Consider the following 17,401-nt stretch of genomic DNA (forward strand, 5'->3'; position numbering starts at 1 on the left):
TATGTCTAACAATCCAATTTGTCTATTTTAGGTCATTGATGCTGCACAGAATGTTGAGGATGTTCACAGCAACATCACAAAGCACAGCTTTAATGCCATCAGTGCAGCTCAGGACACATTAATTGGAGAGCTGTGGAAGTGAGTCAGAGGGTGAAACTAAGTAACCCCACGCAGAGGCTAAATTCAGTGTAACATTTAGCCAAGAAAGAGGAATAGATAAAGCTTTTGATTACCAGGTTTGGAATTTATTTTTAGATTTTATTCCCTTACATCTCTATTGTAATTGTATGTTGTTTTGATTAAATAAATAATCTTAAACCAAACTAGAGTGTACGTTTTAGACTTGGCATGGATACTTTGCATCAACAACTATACAACTTGTTTTCAGTTTTGACTGGAGTTGGTTTCATTACAGGCTGTTACAGACTCAAAATGACAAACTGCGTAAGCCGTAGGCATCATGAACCATTGTGTTTCGATACAACAGAAAACCGTTTTTATGGCAATTTTACATATGGAGTCAGGGAAAGGCACCATATCACTTCAGAATAAACATTGAACGTGTTAAGACTCGAATGGAAACGCGTGTATGTGAAGATGTGCATACAGAAATTATCCTGAGCTCTTGCTACAGCTTCCATCAGGCAGTCTTGATGTTGGATACAAAGAGCATTCGGAGGCTGTTGAAGAACGCCGTGTAACACACACATACTACACCACTGGAGCTGGACCGGCTCAAGAGGTCTCCAATAAATGTTCATCCCCTCAGGCTTCCCTTCTGATACAGAGAATCTTCTGCCTTCTGTTGAACAGTAAATCATTGTTCATTATGTTCCTCACAGGGACAGGATCTCAAACTCCTCGTCTTCTGAATCAAAGAATCTCTCCAGCCTGTCCGAGTCTGAGAAATCTGAAGAAAATTTAAAAAAAACAAACATTTCAATTAATTTTAATGAACACCCCTTTTGGAATATGTTAAAAACTATGCAGTTCATTTACCAGGAGTAAGGTTAAGGGCATCCACGCTGACCATGTGGGCTGGCTGACTGTCAACTAATTCAAACATGGGCAGGCCCCCTCGTTTACAGGACAGCTAGAAGTGAAACAGCATCTTTGTATAATATCCAAATCCCTTTAACCTTTGTTCCTTTATTTTAGGAAAGTCAAAGACAAGGAAGAGAAACACAACTGTTGAGAGACCTACCCTTCTTATGCGCATACACCAGTCGTCAAACTCGTCCTCCGTTCTGCAGAAGAAGCCCTGGCAAACACCAGAAAACAATAAGTCACACAGCATCTGAGTTCATTTAAACTTTTCAGCCTTCTCACATTCATCTATAACAATTGGCCTTAGTTGAAGATACAAAGGCTGTCTGCAGTGAAACCCTCCCTGGCAGTCCTACCGCTGCTATGGATGGGTCCAGCTCACAGATGTGCATGCGGCAGGGTGGGTGCTGACAATGGTACGTCTCATCGGGGACCTGGCTGTCTTCACATGGCTCCACTGCAGGCTGTGTGGTGTGTGGGTCTAAATAAATGAGCTCCTCTCCTGGGGACAAAGAGATGTGTTCAGAATCAAAATGGTCTCTTAAAGGTTAAAAAAAAAAAAAAAAAAAAAAGAAAAAAGCATATGCGCTATTTCCAATGCACAGCTGAGTGTTAAATGCACAAACACAAGACAAGACATACCAACATAACCAATGAAGTAATGGGCACTGTTGGGTTTTCCCCCAATAACACCAAGGGACTGAGGCAGCATGAAGCATTGCTGTGAAAAGAGAAAGACTGTTTATCTCACCAGTCTTTTCACTAGTTGTTGAATTTGCCCCAGTCATATTCTACATATTATTGCTTTTATACTGCATTTCTTTTGAAAAGTGAAATTACTAAATTTCTTTTCCAATTTCAATACTTTTTCTACTAATTCCAAAGTCAGTCTGCATTGAATTAGTATTATATCCGATCTTACATAATGACAGTGAGCTTCATTTTGTAAATCGCATAAGCAATAACTTATCACTTATGGAATACTATTTTCATGGAAAAAATGCATAACCTCTGTACATGGGGAATTTTATCACCTTGAGGGTTTCAATATAGGCCTCATTTATATCGCTCAGGCCCAGCCTGAGTGGGATGAGCAGAACAAGAGGTTTCCAGAGAGCTGTCTCCTCCTCAGCCAGGGCACATGCTCCCTCCAGGCAGCCGTTGAGCTCCCCCACTCCCTCCAGTTCACCGCATGCTCCTGCAAGGTCCAGCCACGGCATGCAAAGACGCTCTGCAGAAGGTATTACCAGATTAGCAAAGAGGCCTAGACAGAGAGGACTGGGACAGATGTTCTTAGTGTAAAATAGAAAGAAACTTTCCTCTTACAAACCATTTATCTGTTTAAATACTGGCAAAGTGAGACTGACCAGAGGACAGTGTTAGGATAACTTTTTATTTCCTGTTTGGTTCTACCTGCAAAATCCTTCCTGTAATAGCAAGATTTATTTAAAATACCACCTGAATAAACAATCTATGCAAAGTCCACCATTTAACTGCAGAGCAAGCACAACAAGTACATTTAAGAGGTTATGCAAATGAAACAGAGCAGGAAAAGACTCAAACACCGTGTCGCAACACAGCTGCACTCACTAATCTCCTCGATGATCACAGTGTTGTCCATTGCCACGTGTACAACCAGTCTGCTCCATGTATCAAACACTGCCAGCTTCCTGAAAGTGAGACGGTCATGCGTGTTGGCTTTGGCAACCAGAAAGACACTTCTTTAAGCTGTTTTAAACATCCATGAAGCGCAGTTCCTGATATGATTCAGTTAACTGTTTGACAGTAAAATATTTGTATTTTAGATTAACTGAAACCTTTCTCTTTACACTAGTTGCCTTCCCCAGTTTTCTTGGTTGCTTGATTTGGAGTAGGCATAAGCTATTTTTCATATTTAATTACTTAAAAGAAAAAAAAAAAGAAGAATTCCACTCATCTCCATGACTTACTTTAGAACCTGGGCGACTGTGTTTGGTCCGTACCACTGGCCTATAGGCTTTCCCTCTCCGACTCCCATTTGGGCTGCAGCGTTTAGAATCAAAAAGAACCATTTTAAGCAAACTATTTGAGTACTGCTCTAGGGATCCCTTGACATAATTGCAAGGGTTTGACACTCACCGATTTGATGGATGGAATAATAGCTATCTTTCTTGTCAATGAAGGCATTGAGAATACTGATGTACTCTTCTCTTTGTTTCTGGCCTTTGGCCCATCTCCAGTCTGAAAACAAATTCCCTGTTGTCAAGTCTGGCCTAAACCAGCTCAAACTGGTACAGTCTAATTAATGTAATAAAAGCTATTAGCATTGCACAGTTTTAAAAGATACTTTAAGTTTTTACACACCTACAGTCTATATTAGTATTTTAAAAGTGTTTTACCTCTGCCTAAGTGTCTACACACCAAGGCCTCTCCTAGGATCATCTGGCCACACCGTAGCATACATCCCCATCCTGTGTCTGATGTTGGTCCGGTGCCCCCTGCAACACATTTGGGAGTCAACCATGATTTTTCTTCTGTGTCTGAAAGTGAAAACCTCAGGAGCTTAACTAAAACACACAGCTGTTGTGTCAACTCACCAATCGGTGGGAAGTTTTTTCTGTACGTGAGCCACAACCGTGAAGTGACGTCGGACAAAATCTCATCTTTCTCTACATTAAGAGGAGAAATCAATCAATTTGAACACATCTGCAATTAAAAGATTAAGTGTACTGGCTGTCTCGCTGATCAGATTTTGATTAACAAGACATTTATCATCTACTGAACATATCCTAAAGCTCCACCTGAGAGTGCATTATATTCTTTCCCCAGGATCCACACGGGCTCTGAGGTTTCGGGAAAATCTTCAAACTCTCCAAAGCGAAGTGTGTCGTACGTCAAGGTAGCTGCAAAAAGAGACAATTGTAAGTGTCTGGGGAACTTGTGGTAGGAAAGAGACGCCGGTGATCACCATTTATATTAGTAACATTGGTCTGCTCGTTGAAGCCGGTAAGAGTAAAGCTATCTGTCAGACAGTTAGGATGGAGTATCCATTAGCTGCCTGAGAAGAATACCAGTCACTTCCAGGAGGGAGATCCCATATATGGACATCTTTAGAAAAAAACCTGTTTGGATTCTAATAGTTCTCATTTTATACGAAAGCAAAAAAAGGAATTTATTTTCTTTTCTGGAAGTGAAACTGTGGTTCTATAATGTTATACTATATATCATAATGTTCCATAATGGGACTTTTGAGAGACTTTTAAAAAGCAAGTTTGGGATGAGTTTACACAACATTGTAGAAGTATTAATAAGCCTTTATAAAACTCTTATATGACTTAAAAGAAGGTCCACAGACATAAAATATTTGTCTCTTTGGCTTGGAGATAAAAAGCAAATTCGCCTGTGCATGAGCAAATAATCATGCTGTGAATAGTTTGGCTTATTTTAATCCTGTGGTTTTACATCAGAGGAATTCCTAAATGTCAGATTGTGAAATCAGTCAGAGTCTGTATTTACAAGCTGCTCTTGAAAACACTTGACTCAAAGTCAAGTAACACCGCAGCGGATGATACCAATGGAGTAAACAGTTCCTCATAAAAAGACAAAGAGTTCTTGTGTTGGCCAAATGGTGTTTGTAAATATACTTGAACCGTGTACTGGGTTGAAATAATAACTTGTGGCTCTACAGTTTAAAGAAAGGTTTCCGAAGAGATCATGTTACTAACCTTTTCACAAAACCTGATTTCTAAGTTTACCTTTATATAAGAAAGTATTTTCTGTCGTGAGATGGACATGAAACGGGGAGCCAGTGAGCTCTAACTGAGGAGTGTTGCACCATACCACATATAACACACGCTAGCCTTTAGCATTCACAGTGCTAATATTACCACAATAAGCCTACGTGATGTGATGATGATAGAGCATTAGGATGCTCCTCCTGGGCGTAGCATAATGTTAGCACGAACAGTCACAGGAGGAACTGGGACCACTCATTGTGGGCGAAACTTTATAATGACACATGACATTACCCCATATGACACCTCGAGAATGTCGCTGTAAGATATAGATGGAGCAACACGCTGTCAATGCGGAGAATACAGCACATTTAGCAATAACAGCAGGCTAACGTTAGTTAGCAGTTAGCTTTAGTCATCATTTTAGCCAAGCTAACGTCACCGAGGCTACAAAGCAATATGGGTCTGTGTTGGACTGGCGACAAGCTTTGCTACAGTGTCAAGACAGAGCGGGACATTCCTTGCTAAGTATGGGGCAATGTCTTTATGAATACTCTGTGGTAGTCAGGGCTGCTAGGGGAGAGAAAAAAAACGTTAAACGACTATAAAATCTTACTAACCTGCATCCATCCCGACGATCTTCACCCTATCTTGTTTGTTGTTCCCTGCACTCCAACCTGCTGGACCAATGGGAAACGACTGCCGCTGTGGAATTCGGAAAGAGGCGGGATATTTATTGCAACATCCAATAGAATCTAACATGGAGAAGTTGTTTTGCCCAGAAGCCTATGATTATTGGCTGACGTGTAATAAAAACATTCATGGTGCCAAGAGTGTCCTTTCTTCTAAAATTTACTTGATCTTTTAGTTTGACAGTTAACAAAAAATTCATGACATCATGACATCGTACTTTTATTATTCAGAATTCGAAGAAAAAATTGAATGTTGATTAAGTATATTGATTAATAGTTGCAACCCCTACAATTAGAAAACTGGCAAAGCAATTATCCTGCTAAATTTAAAAAAATATCTGTGGTGATATGATACTGAAAGTGTTTTCAGGAAGAGCAAGGGCTGACTGAAAGGTAAGGAAACAAAACTCAATTATATAACCTCAAAAGACCCAAGTTCAAAAAGTGCGACACAGTCAATTCCACTAAAGTAGAAGTTTATAACCTTAAGAGGAAGGTGGTTATAACTTGAAATAATGGGCACAACTTGCAGATTTCTCCTCTGACCTATTCCTCTCTGCTGTGCTTCAGCGCTATCTTCATACCCACTTTGTCACAAAACATGAGAGAAGAGGCTCCTTGCATGACCAGACAACTTACTAGGTGGCAGTGATAGACACCTCCACCTTGGCTCTTATTGTGTTTGTTTTCACTCAGTGGATGAATACAAATTGCTTTAGAAGCACTCAGAGGAGCCAGAAGAACTTTTATAGATGGTCTTACTACTGACAGGGCATAATGGTCTTTTTAACCTTTTCTTTACCCTTTGTAAAGGTGTTGAATTTAATCTTGACCTTTACAAGATAGACTGTGGGACTGGAGAGTGTAGTGGTTTGATTTCCATCATTTGTGTGGGAGACTTGGGTTCAAATCCCCTGCATGAAATGTACTACCACCAGTAGGGGTCCTTAGGCAAGACCCCCTTACCCTACCTGTAAGTTGCTTTGGATAAATGCATAAACATAAACAATCCAAATACATATAATAACATATGAACATATTCAATAACCTTAAATCCTGGACAGAATGTGTCACAGATCGGTTTTTGGGCCTGTTCAAATGGCAAATGATCTGTATATTGAAATTGTATTTGCATAAATGTATCCCCATTTGAATAAAGGGCCACAGAAATTCACATTCTCATTTTTAATCAAAATAAGGAAAATATTGCAATGTCTTATTACATAACACATTCCACATTAATTTTCTACAAATGAGCCACATAATACTGCTATTAAGAAAGCCAAGATATTTTATCTGGTGCTGCATGACCTTACCTTCTGCAAAAAGGCTGCAAAGCGAAATCTCTCATGTCCCCATTTAAATGAACAAATGATGCCACACTTGTAAGAACCATTTTTATTGTTAATACTTACAGTTGCAGATGACGGACAAACATTCACCTATTCTGTATGTCGTTTAGTGCTATGTGCCACATAAAAGTACAATTATTCATGGAATAATTTATATGCACAAACTGCAACTGCATCAAAGTGCTCTTAGTAACATGCTGCAACTTATGTTACTGTAATTACAGTACAGCAACATAACATGCAGCCTCACAGTGAAAAATAAAGGCAGAGGAAACACTTATTCTGATAATCTTAGAAAATATTTTCCCCTTTTTGTGGAAATTGAAATGCTCCTCCCTAAAATATAATAGCACTGAGTACGGAAAAGGTACAACTCTTTAACGTTTAATCAATTTAAGACACCCTAGTTGATCCAGGTGTAAGTCAATGGACCCTTAGCCAAAGAGTTACATTTTTCTTCCCAAATTTGGTAGTAAAAGATCATTAGAAGTGGCTAGTACACACAGACCGACTGTACTATGACCTGTTTAGCTTTGCATTACTTTTACATATTGTGATTCAAAAGTGTGAAAGATAAATGTTAGGAAGAGACTGACTATTGTGATGAGCATTATAAAGCAATGAAATAGAGAGAACTGATGTTCTATATAGCAAAGTACACTTTTATGGCTGCTGTCATTCAACACTCTATCGATAATTTTGTCTTATCTCTTAGCCCCAACATGCTGAGGAAGTTTCTCAGTTTGCATACCAATGAAAAGCAGTTACTATTTGTTACCACTAGGGGGAAGGCAAGTCACTACCACACAGGCAGCAATACCAGCAGTTCTACAGTCTGAAGAAAAAACAAAAGGCTAAAAAGGTCTACAGAGGGTGATTGTGTACATTCACATCAGGTGTGCCTTAATATAAGCACTAATAATAAATAGACAAGTGGAAGCCCATAGAACAAGTGGAGTTAAATTCTGTGAAATGGGTAGGTGTTCATCAATAAAGGTACAGTGCAAATGAGTGTAAACATGATCCAAAACAGTGGATGCTTTAGTGGTGGTGGTACTGTATACAGTGCTGGTCTGTCGTCTCAGAATCCAGTTTGTGACTCAGTCTTTCACTTCTCCCTGAGGAGGTAAAACACAACAGCCTTCAAGTAGTGTCCAAAGGCACAGACAGCAGACACCAGCCAGTGAGAGTGCAAGCTTGGATCAGTGTTCACCACACATTTTGTGACATCCACCTGTGAGAGAACACCAGAGAAATTCATATGAGGTCAAATTCTAAGATCTAACAACACAAAGTCACATGGAGAATGCAATCTACAAGTACAGATTGGTGACAATGACCAGAAAAATTTGAAACCTTGTCCCTTCCAGTAAGGGGATTAGGTGGCTCTGTTATGCGTTGGGGAGCATTTTTCTAGGATGGTTTGGGTCTACTTGTTCCATGAAAAATAAGTGGAGCTACAAATCAAGTTGGTGGGGGGTATCTTTATCCTACCATGAAACACTTGGGAAAGGTTTCTTCCAGGGGGACAATGCCAGTATCCTTGAAAATTATTTGAATCGTATGTTGGGGCATATGATTCAGATCTCAACCCAGCTGAACATCTGTCTCTCATCAAAATATAAAATGAGGAAATATCTTTTGAAAGAATGGTGTTCCATCCCTTCAGTAGTGTTCCAGAGACTTTCAGAACTGACACCAAGTTGCACTGAAGTTGTAGCAAGCCAGCACCTAGGCACTTTATGCTGGTTTCTCCTTTCTTCACTCATCTAAGTACTGTACAGTGAAAAGAAGAAGTAATGAATCCGACATATGCTCCTGATTTGTCACTATTCTAAGAATTTACTGTGAGAAGATTTTAAAGTAGCCCACAATAAGTTCTTCCAAAGCCAAAGAACTCTCAGCAAGTCTTCGACTTACCAGTCTACTTATATAACTATCTTCACAGACAGTGATATACCACAGACCGCACAGTTTAGTGTCAGTCCTGACGCTGAACACTTTTCCCTCTTCAGCTCCTCTCGTTCTTCCAGTTACGGTGTTCTTAGGTTTACAATTTACTGACATCATCACAGGGTAAAAGGTCTTGGTCTGGGTTTGGGCTGCAGCAGTGAAAAACAGGTCCCTTGTTTGTCCTTGTGAGGTCATTCATACAATTCAGTGTTCTTCATTTTGTTACACTTCATTTATCCTCAAAACATGACAGGCCTGGGTGCTCATTTGTTCACTTTCCAGCAAAACAGACAGAAGCACGTTGTCAGATGTTCTAATTTGAACCCAAGTCTCTTTATTGTATCTGTCTGATTTACCTTTTGTCTCCAAAACTTTATCAGAGGGGCTTTTCCCACAAGCAGGACTCTACGGAAAATTATCCACTGTCCTGCATTAGCATAAGCATAAGCTCAAGCCATTTTATGTCTGACTGTTGGAAAAAAAACCTCACTAATTGAATTCGGATAGAGCTAGTCTGCTGCTCTGGATCAGTAGGAAACGGCTGCAAAGATCGCTTAGAACGACCAAATATAGCAGAACTAACAGACTGTTTGAAGCAGGATCAGTAAGAGCAGATTTAGACGTGCCATTCTTCAAAATCAGCCTAAATTCAGCCAGTAGAAGGTTTAAATAGAGGAAGCCAGAGGAGGAACTCCAACCAGAATGTACTAAGGGAACAGGAACCAAATTATTTGAGTAACATTAATGGCTCTCTAGGGCTGCACGGTGGTGTGGTGGTTAGCACTGTTGCCTCACAGCAACTCTCAGCTGGGGCCTTTCTGTGTGGAGTTTGCATGTTCTCCCTCTGTATGTGTGGGTTCTCTCCAGGTACGCTGGCTTCCTCCCACTGTCCAAAAACATGCATGTGAGGTTAACTGGTGTCTCAAAAATTGTCCTTAGGAGTGAATGTGTGTGTGGTCATTTGTCTCTGTGTGATCTCTCAACATTGGTGATTGGCCCTCTTAGAACTCTGACCTAAATTCCATAGAGCTTCTGTGTGGAAAAAGAAATACATCAGCTTGTGTACGCTCTAGTGTGGAGGAACTGAAAACTTCTCTAAGCAGTTCTCCAAGAATGACTAACAAAGTATAACACTGAAATCCTGGGGGGGGGGCAGTCCGAGCTGTCATTGGGCGAGAGGCAGGGTACATAGGGTACATCCTGGACAATTATAAGTGAAATCATTCCAGCGACACAGCATTCCAAACCAGTGCAGAAAATGGGCACTGTATGGGCACTTTGAAGGCTGATCTGCACTTTTTTTTAAAACTACCATCGCAAAGCTTTTCTTTGCAACAGCAAACTGCAAATGTTTTCCCCCACATGTCTAAATAAGGCGATATAGAAGATTGAAAATGGTTCTTTTATTTCACTATCAGGGAAGCCCATGAATGTGGGCTGTTACTTTCAGTTCCCTGTCATGTTACTATTGACTGCATAGTTTCATTATTAGTAACATTCATACACAAACTAAAGCAACCACACAAACGAAAATGTATTAAAGGTTTCCCTTACCCAGCCCCCTCTCCTTTTTAACCATGGGATGAGACTCTTGCGGACAAACTCCCCCATGCAGTCGACAATGGTGTGGACCATAACGGGATGTCCGTGCCGCACACAGTCCACTGCCAAGCCCCCCGCTACCGCATACAAGGAAACCACCTTTCCCCATGTCACACCTGATGAGAGGGACAAGTTGTGGAGCTAAGAGCAAAATAAACTTTTCCTCGAGTTCGGTCAGAGTTAGTGATGTCCAGCATTCTAGTACAAACAAACTGTTGAATCATGCAAATGATATAAGGTTTTTATATATTTGGAGCTGGATTTAGTGCAGCAAATGTCTCCTTCAGCAGCTCTGTTAATAGATGAGTGAACTCATTATCAAACCTCAGCAGCCGGCATTAGGCCTGCATGCCTCTCTGCTCCACAAAGAAGGAAACATAAACACAAGGCTTGGGACAGCAGGCAGGCAGTACGCCTCGCTAGATTAGAGAGCAGATCATTTTTCCCACTTAGTGTGCATGCTAAGCGTTTGTCTCTGCTGCCATACCATTTACAATCAGACTATTTCTGTGGTGTTTATATGTCTAACTGACCACCCATTCTGAGCCCCTGATCCATCTATTGTCTGTAACTGTCTTCTGATTCTGTATTCCTAGAATCTCATAAAATGAGGTCATGTTTTTCTTTAATGGTGAAATCTTTGGAGAATTGTCTGCATTTTTAAAACTACTGTCTGCATTAGAAAGAGTGTGCATGAAGTTAGTTATTTTTTTACACCTAAACTATAGTTTAAACTCTTTGATGAAGATAGATAGCAACACCACTGAAACCACTGAAAAAAAAATGTAAATGAATGAAAGATCTAAAAGTAAAACTGTAAGTCTGCCCAGTTCTGTCTGTCTGTGCTCTAGCATCCAACTGTCATCAACCAAATCAAACAACAACAATCATAAAACCTTAAGCATGAGACAACATAAAAGCAACATTCAGCTGCTGGAGTCAGTTTTACGAGGCAGTAGTAGTACTACAGTTTTGACTATCTTGAAATGAATTAATCAAATGTAAACTTTGGAGTGAAATAAAAAAGCGATTCTTATTTCAAAAACACAATACATCACACAAGGTGATAAATGTTCTTATTATGCTACTTTACTTAGAGTAATTTCCCCAAAGAAAAAAAAGTTTATTGTGATCAGGGAGTCATCCATATAGGCAGTGTGTGTATTTTAACTACAAAAAAAGCAGCATGCTCGCTCCCAATTGGGCGTAGGTGTGTGTGAGCCCAGACGGTTGTCTGTCTTACTATTATTTTATGACTCCTTTAAATGTCTGTACTGAACAAAGCAAATGAACCAAAAAAAGCTAAGTTGTGGACAATAGAACCAAAACTAACTGTTCAAAGTTTCACCTAAATGCTTGTTTGCATTTACTAACTGGTGAATTTAGGTTTATCTAGGTTTATCTAAGATGTTCCTTTAAACTGAAATCACATTGATTACACCTAAATGCTCCACTACCTTTACAAGCTAGCTGCTAGCTGCTAGCTTTGCTCATTTGGCATTTTATTGTTTTCTTTGCAGTTACAATGATAAGACTAACAAGACTGAACCAAAGATGTGAAGTTATAGACTGTGGAACTAAAAGTATGACAGAGCTGAGGAGAACTGGGAGTAAAGTTTATAGTGGGTTCATCATAAATTTCATTTTGCTGTATGTTGATATGCTGTTATTATTTTATCCCTACATTTTGTAACTTTCAGACAGTAGCATGACATTTGTAACCGAGCTCATGAGGATCAGACACGTTTGTGGACATAATCTACAGCTGCAGCCACAGCCACAGCCACACAGGACTTCCTCTTCACAGTGACTTGTTTAGTCATCTTTGCTGTTTGTCCATATTTACATTGCATTAACTGATGTTTTTTTTTTGTTTATTTGTTTGTTTTAAACCTGTAAACTGGCTACATTTCCCCCAACTATTAAACGGATTTTTGTGCATCAGTCATTGTGCCCAGAAGACCTTTTAAGTCCGAATTAAGATGGATAATCTTTAATTTGACCTCATGTTATTTTTCAGACTAACCAGGCATGTTACTGTGGACTAGACTAACCTGATTTTCCCCAGTTTGACTCTTAATCACCTTTGCTGCAGATCTCTTTGTCATATTCCCTGAGGAAGAAGCCAGCTGAGACCCATGACTAAACTCCTTGGGTAGGGTCCAAACTGTCTGTAACAATCACACACTCTAGCAACATGTTAACCTAATATGGACTGAATGTTTTTCCCAACAGTTCTTTCCTGTCAAAGGATAATGACAGCCCCAAAATATCTCTAACTAATCAGGAATTCAGTGGTTAACCTATGTGGGAGGTGTGGAACATGTTTACTTGGAAAAAGAAGGTTGTTATTTTAGAGTTTGTTTATTTTACAGGGGAAATGTTACAGAAACTCTATTGTAATTCAATACAAACGTATCATAGGAGAAATACCATAAGTTCCACAGAATCTCAATATCTCAGTTGTATATGCCTCAAACTCTAAAGTTCCTTCTTCTCAATGATAAGCAAAGTGACTTCCTTAAACAGGACAACATCTTCCTTTGTTTTCAGTTAAGTTAGTTCCTCTGATGCAAGCGTGCATGATTCCCCTGAACAAGACATACCTGTGGAAAAAATGTCTGCTGCAACGGCCAGGAAGGCGTCAGACACCACACTTTCTGATGCCACCGTGATGTTCAGCTGCCGCGCTACATTACGGTACACGTTGGGACGAAGGTACTCCAACTCATCACCTGCCCAAAACAAAAGAAATTAAACTTATTCAGGTTTTCTCACTGCCCGTTGGACTGGCTTTTCAGCTAGCGAATATACAGACTGTTCAAGCAGGGCTGTGAAACTTTTAAAGGAAGCAATAATTAAACTTATTCAGTTTATATAGAAAAAGGTTCCATTAAATGGGACTGAAAAAGGCCATCATGCTCAAATCAATACATTCATGTGTTTTGCTGCTACAACTACAACTGATCTAGTAAGACCACATGTATACAGTACATGGTGATAAATGAGATAGCTGATACAAGCTAATGATAACAAACTTTAGGCAAATAGCACTTTTATAAAGACGTAATTGTGTTAGTGTTAGCTTTACACTCGACTTAAACTGTAAACAACACTTAGACCTCAAAATAGTCATTCATCAGATGTCACATGGTTGAATTCTACATTTACAGGTGATGCCAACTAGCTGCCTCTTATTACACCTCAGTTAATAAGCTTGCAACGAGGGGGATTTAGGTGGATTTTTGACCATAGTCATGTCAGCTTGTTCCCCCTGCAGCCAGTCTTTGAGCAACTTTTGGCTGCAGCCACATATTTACAATACTGACAAAACCAATATCCATTTCCTTAGCTAAAGCTCAGCTGGGACACAACATTGAATTATTTTCTTATAAAGACTTATAACTTATATAACTTATAACTAAATATACTTTGTTGTACTTTTTGTGTCTCTTTTGGACTCTAGTTCTATTCCTGACTAGTTTCTTAGTTTCAGTTTCCTACAAGTCTGAGATTCCATTGAATTTCCAAGCAACCTGGAGGGGAGGTGGGCTGAAAACCTCAGATGACAAATCAAAACCTCAAACTGGAAGAGCCACCTGTGATCTATCTGCCTGTGGGCATGCCCTCTGCACAGACAAACATCTAAGAGGATTCCTGGGAATCCCTCTCAGTTGTGTAACTTAAAATGAAAGATAAACTTGTGATTATCTAATGCTCCACTTCACCAATGATTTTGATTTAACCTTAACATATTCTATTCAGTTTTATGCCTTTTTTTTAATCAGTTAAGTGGTACGGTTGTTTCTCTTGATAAGAATTTATAAGATCATCTCTTATTTTACAGGCTTTTAGTTGAAATTATATGTGATTTTCTCACATATTCCTCAGTTTCTATTGACTTCAAATTGTCATGTTTTGAGTGCCGAGTTTAAGCAATAGTAGAACGCATTTCACTTGAGGCTTAGAATAAAATAGAAAATCTATAAGACTCCTAAAACCCAGAGTCCCTCTCAGTTTACCAGTGTCTCAATTTTTGCAAAAACAGAAGCTCAGGCAGACAATAAGACTTTGGACGATGTAAATAAAACCAAACATAGTTTTTAGAGCGATCTCTAGCCTCTGTTTAATCAGCTATACTGTTTTTTTTTTTTAATTTTAACTGAAAGAAAAACAACTCACCCAGCCACAGGAGGACTGACGATATATCTCCAAGCGTCCCACCTGACGCAGCCAGTCCGTGTTCAGGCTTAGACCAGCCGATCCCGGCTCGGTTCAGCCTGGAGTGGATGTAGTCTCTACACAGTGCCTTGGCCTGGGACACTAGCTCTTTGTCGGTAGGCGACCGGTCAAACACTTCAGCGGCAAACACGGATGAGCGGCGCAGCATCTCCATGCTGTTGTCATCCGCCGCGGAGTGCGCAGCTCACCTCTCCGCCCTTCAAGCGACGCTCAGCGGCCGCTTCTCCCCAGCAGACACCCTCACCGCTCCCTCGCTTGTATTAGATAGAATGGATTCTGGAGATTATCCTGCAACAAACACGCGGATTATGTTGTGGATATCTTTTGATGGCCCGGATAAAGCCTCCCGATTGCCAACGCTACCAAGTCTACCGAAGGACCGGCTGGAACTCCAGGAAACATTTGCCATGAAGCTATAAAGGTGTGCGCACACGGACTTATGGTAAAGGACAATTTAATTAAGCTAAACTTACCCAAAATACAGATAGTCTACTAAGGCCCAACGACAATAAGTTATCTTGTGACTGAGCAAAAAAGTATTTTTTTTTCTCTGACTTTTTACAACTGAGGGTTTTCAACCAGTCTGAGCGCAAAAATGCTCGCAAGTTTACAGTCTGACTGGCTTTCCTTCTAAGGGCACTTATTGTGGAGTCCAAAGGCGGAGAAAGTCAGCAACAATAAAAGCCCCTCCCCTCTGCCCTCATCCAACTTCATGCAACACACACACACACACACACACACAAGACGTGATCCAGCTGCTATTAAATAAATTGTTTTTATTAAAGGTGTCTTCAGCACAAAGACATCAATAAAACAAACACTGCTCTAGTTTGTTCTACAGATCAGATGCTGCGAGGCAGACAACATGCAGTGAATCCATGCAGGACCTTGCAAAAGTCTTGAGTCACCCCTCATCTCTTTATATATTAGGAGTAAAACTGGAAATGGGTGCAGTGATTGATCAAAACCCATGCAAACATAAATGGAAATACAATATATAAGCAAAACCAGATTTTTTTTTTTTTTTAACCATTCTAATGAGCACCTTTATTCTTCAACACAGCCTGAGACCTCTTAGAGAAGCGTTCTAGTCATTTCTTTAAGTAGTCTTCAGGAGTAGTTCTTCAGGCTTCTTGAAGGACATTCCAAAGCTCTTCTTCCCTGTTTCCCTTCTTTAAGAATGGCTTCTGGACTGCCATTTTTCCATGGAGACCATTTCTGATGAGGCTTTAGGGAACGGTATCAACTGAAGATCCAGATGCATCTCTCAGGTCCTGTGTCAGGCCTTTGCTGGATTTTTTCCTCTTTCTTTATGACATCACTTTCATATACTGTTCATAGTTGGGTTTTTTTAGGCCTGACACTTCTTCTTTTATCCTCCACTTGTCTGGCTCACATCTCCTAAGGACACACTGCATACCATGTCGAGACGGGCTCTTTGGGAATCCACTATTTTATATCTGGCATCCTTCATAGATGTAACTATAAAATGAAAACACATGATGCCACATGTCATGCTGACCTTCCCCCCACTGTCAAATAAAAGGTCATACTTTGTGAGTATAAAAGGGGTAATTCTAATGATTAAATGGGTAAATCCAGCTAATATGTACATTTCCAATGCCGGCTGTCATTGGATGAGAGGTAATGCACATCTTGGACAGGTCACACAGTCAAACAACCATACACACTCACACTCACTCCTACGGTCAATTTAAAGGCCACATTGTAATGGCTAGTTCTGGCTTTGTTTTTGTCTGTTCAAACAGGCTTAATACACTTGTATCATCTGGACCAATAACAGTACAGTTATGAGACAGATGGTTCCTGTTGAGAAAGCTCAAACTCAAAAGCTACAAAAGAGCCTATAAAAGGAGTTCTTTGAACTTCGGTTGGCCACAGTTCTAATGGTGTGCATTAGTGTCCCAAAGAGAAGTTGGGACACCCTCCTATAGTTTTAAAGACTATGAAAAGGTTGTTGAAGTCCAAAAACACCCGTACAAAACAAGGAAAAGTTTTTTTTTTCAGTCAAGTGGCATTGTCAGGAAGGAGTTTAAATTTATCATACAAATGTACTTGCCAAACACATTTAGAGTTTTATTTAATGGAAACGTTGAACAACCTATAGAAGAAAGCATAGCAGTTCAAATATATTAGACAGCATTACTTGGTAAAATCTTTTTTTTCAGAACTTTCTTAACAAATCAAAGCAGTGGCAAGTCCTCATTGTAGGTGACACTGATAGCTTTCAGTAATTTACAAATCTATCAAAGCAGTAATGTTTAAAAACTATGTCAAACACAGAAATCCTAACATGGAGTTTCAATATGTTATCAATACTGTAGATTCAAACATGCTCAGTATGAACATGATAACAATTTATAATCACCTAATCTTTTTCTCATTTTCTGTAAAATTCAATAGGATTATCACCTTTAAGCTACACTGGCTAAAGCTAACATGCCAACTCTTAAATTTCTTAGAAAAATAGCTGGGCATTCCTGTTTCTTGTCTTTGTACTAAGCTAACTAAGTCATAGCTGTAGCTTTATTCAGTGTACAGACATCATTTTCTCTATGCATTTCAATTTTCTCCTTTCTGGTAACTTCTCTGGGTCTCCATACAGACCTGCTGGTGTTGTACCTTTCAGAGGGTCAAATAATCCCACGTTGCGTCTCTCTCTCATAATGCATTTAAAAGAAGGAAAGATTGTGTGCCCTCCGACATACTAAAGCAGTGTTAAGAGTTAGCCATGATAAGCATCTCTGCCACAATGAAAGCAACATGATTTATGTGTTTG

At 39.7% G+C, this 17,401-nt stretch overlaps 3 protein-coding genes across 5 annotated transcripts in view; 1 reads left to right on the forward strand and 2 right to left on the reverse strand.

Moving 5' to 3' along the window:
• Positions 1-17,401, forward strand: part of dtymk (deoxythymidylate kinase (thymidylate kinase)) — a 284,610-nt gene that overhangs the window by 2,886 nt on the left and 264,323 nt on the right. Inside the window, exon 5 of the mRNA XM_072390154.1 lies at positions 32-160. Within this exon, the coding sequence (XP_072246255.1) occupies positions 32-142 (111 nt within the window). The 3' untranslated portion in view covers positions 143-160. The remainder of the gene's footprint in view (positions 1-31; positions 161-17,401) is intronic.
• On the reverse strand, positions 475-5,482 carry atg4b (autophagy related 4B, cysteine peptidase). 2 transcript variants are annotated; one of them, XM_072390148.1, is made up of 13 exons: positions 5,381-5,482; positions 3,828-3,929; positions 3,624-3,695; positions 3,426-3,524; positions 3,166-3,267; positions 2,997-3,069; positions 2,638-2,717; positions 2,082-2,278; positions 1,690-1,768; positions 1,404-1,549; positions 1,205-1,261; positions 1,000-1,093; positions 475-910 (listed from the first exon to the last, which is right to left on the reverse strand). In XM_072390148.1, exons 1-13 carry the CDS (start codon positions 5,388-5,390, stop codon positions 837-839), a joined length of 1,185 nt encoding a protein of 394 aa, XP_072246249.1. In that variant the 5' UTR covers positions 5,391-5,482; the 3' UTR covers positions 475-836. The 2 variants fall into 2 exon arrangements, with proteins under 2 accessions (XP_072246249.1, XP_072246250.1); XM_072390149.1 differs by lacking the exon at positions 475-910 and having other exon boundaries at positions 1,004-1,093; positions 1,205-1,247.
• Positions 6,664-15,227, reverse strand: boka (BCL2 family apoptosis regulator BOK a). 2 transcript variants are annotated; one of them, XM_072390155.1, is made up of 5 exons: positions 15,075-15,225; positions 14,542-14,889; positions 12,966-13,094; positions 10,312-10,475; positions 6,664-8,038 (listed from the first exon to the last, which is right to left on the reverse strand). In XM_072390155.1, exons 2-5 carry the CDS (start codon positions 14,753-14,755, stop codon positions 7,913-7,915), a joined length of 633 nt encoding a protein of 210 aa, XP_072246256.1. In that variant the 5' UTR covers positions 14,756-14,889; positions 15,075-15,225; the 3' UTR covers positions 6,664-7,912. The 2 variants fall into 2 exon arrangements, with proteins under 2 accessions (XP_072246256.1, XP_072246257.1); XM_072390156.1 differs by having other exon boundaries at positions 7,945-8,906; positions 14,542-15,227.

Source organism: Leuresthes tenuis, unplaced genomic scaffold (assembly GCF_036924035.1).
Source record: "Leuresthes tenuis unplaced genomic scaffold, fLeuTen1.0.hap1 SCAF_7, whole genome shotgun sequence".
Lineage (NCBI taxonomy): Eukaryota > Metazoa > Chordata > Actinopteri > Atheriniformes > Atherinopsidae > Leuresthes > Leuresthes tenuis.

Bases quoted from the DNA above. Each gene is read 5' to 3' on its own strand.
- boka (XM_072390155.1), bottom strand. From the start codon at position 14,755: ATGGAGATGCTGCGCCGCTCATCCGTGTTTGCCGCTGAAGTGTTTGAC. The intron at 13,095-14,541 runs GTGAGTTGTTTT...TGTTTTGGGCAG, and splicing joins GTCAGTCCTCCTGTGGCTGG to GTGATGAGTTGGAGTACCTT. The intron at 10,476-12,965 runs GTATGTCTTGTT...CCCTCTCATCAG, and splicing joins AGCAGACATTTTTTCCACAG to GTGTGACATGGGGAAAGGTG.
- atg4b (XM_072390148.1), bottom strand. The intron at 2,279-2,637 runs GTGAGTGCAGCT...TACCTTCTGCAG, and splicing joins TGTGATCATCGAGGAGATTA to AGCGTCTTTGCATGCCGTGG. The intron at 1,094-1,204 runs GTAGGTCTCTCA...TTTCACTTCTAG, and splicing joins GGTGTATGCGCATAAGAAGG to CTGTCCTGTAAACGAGGGGG.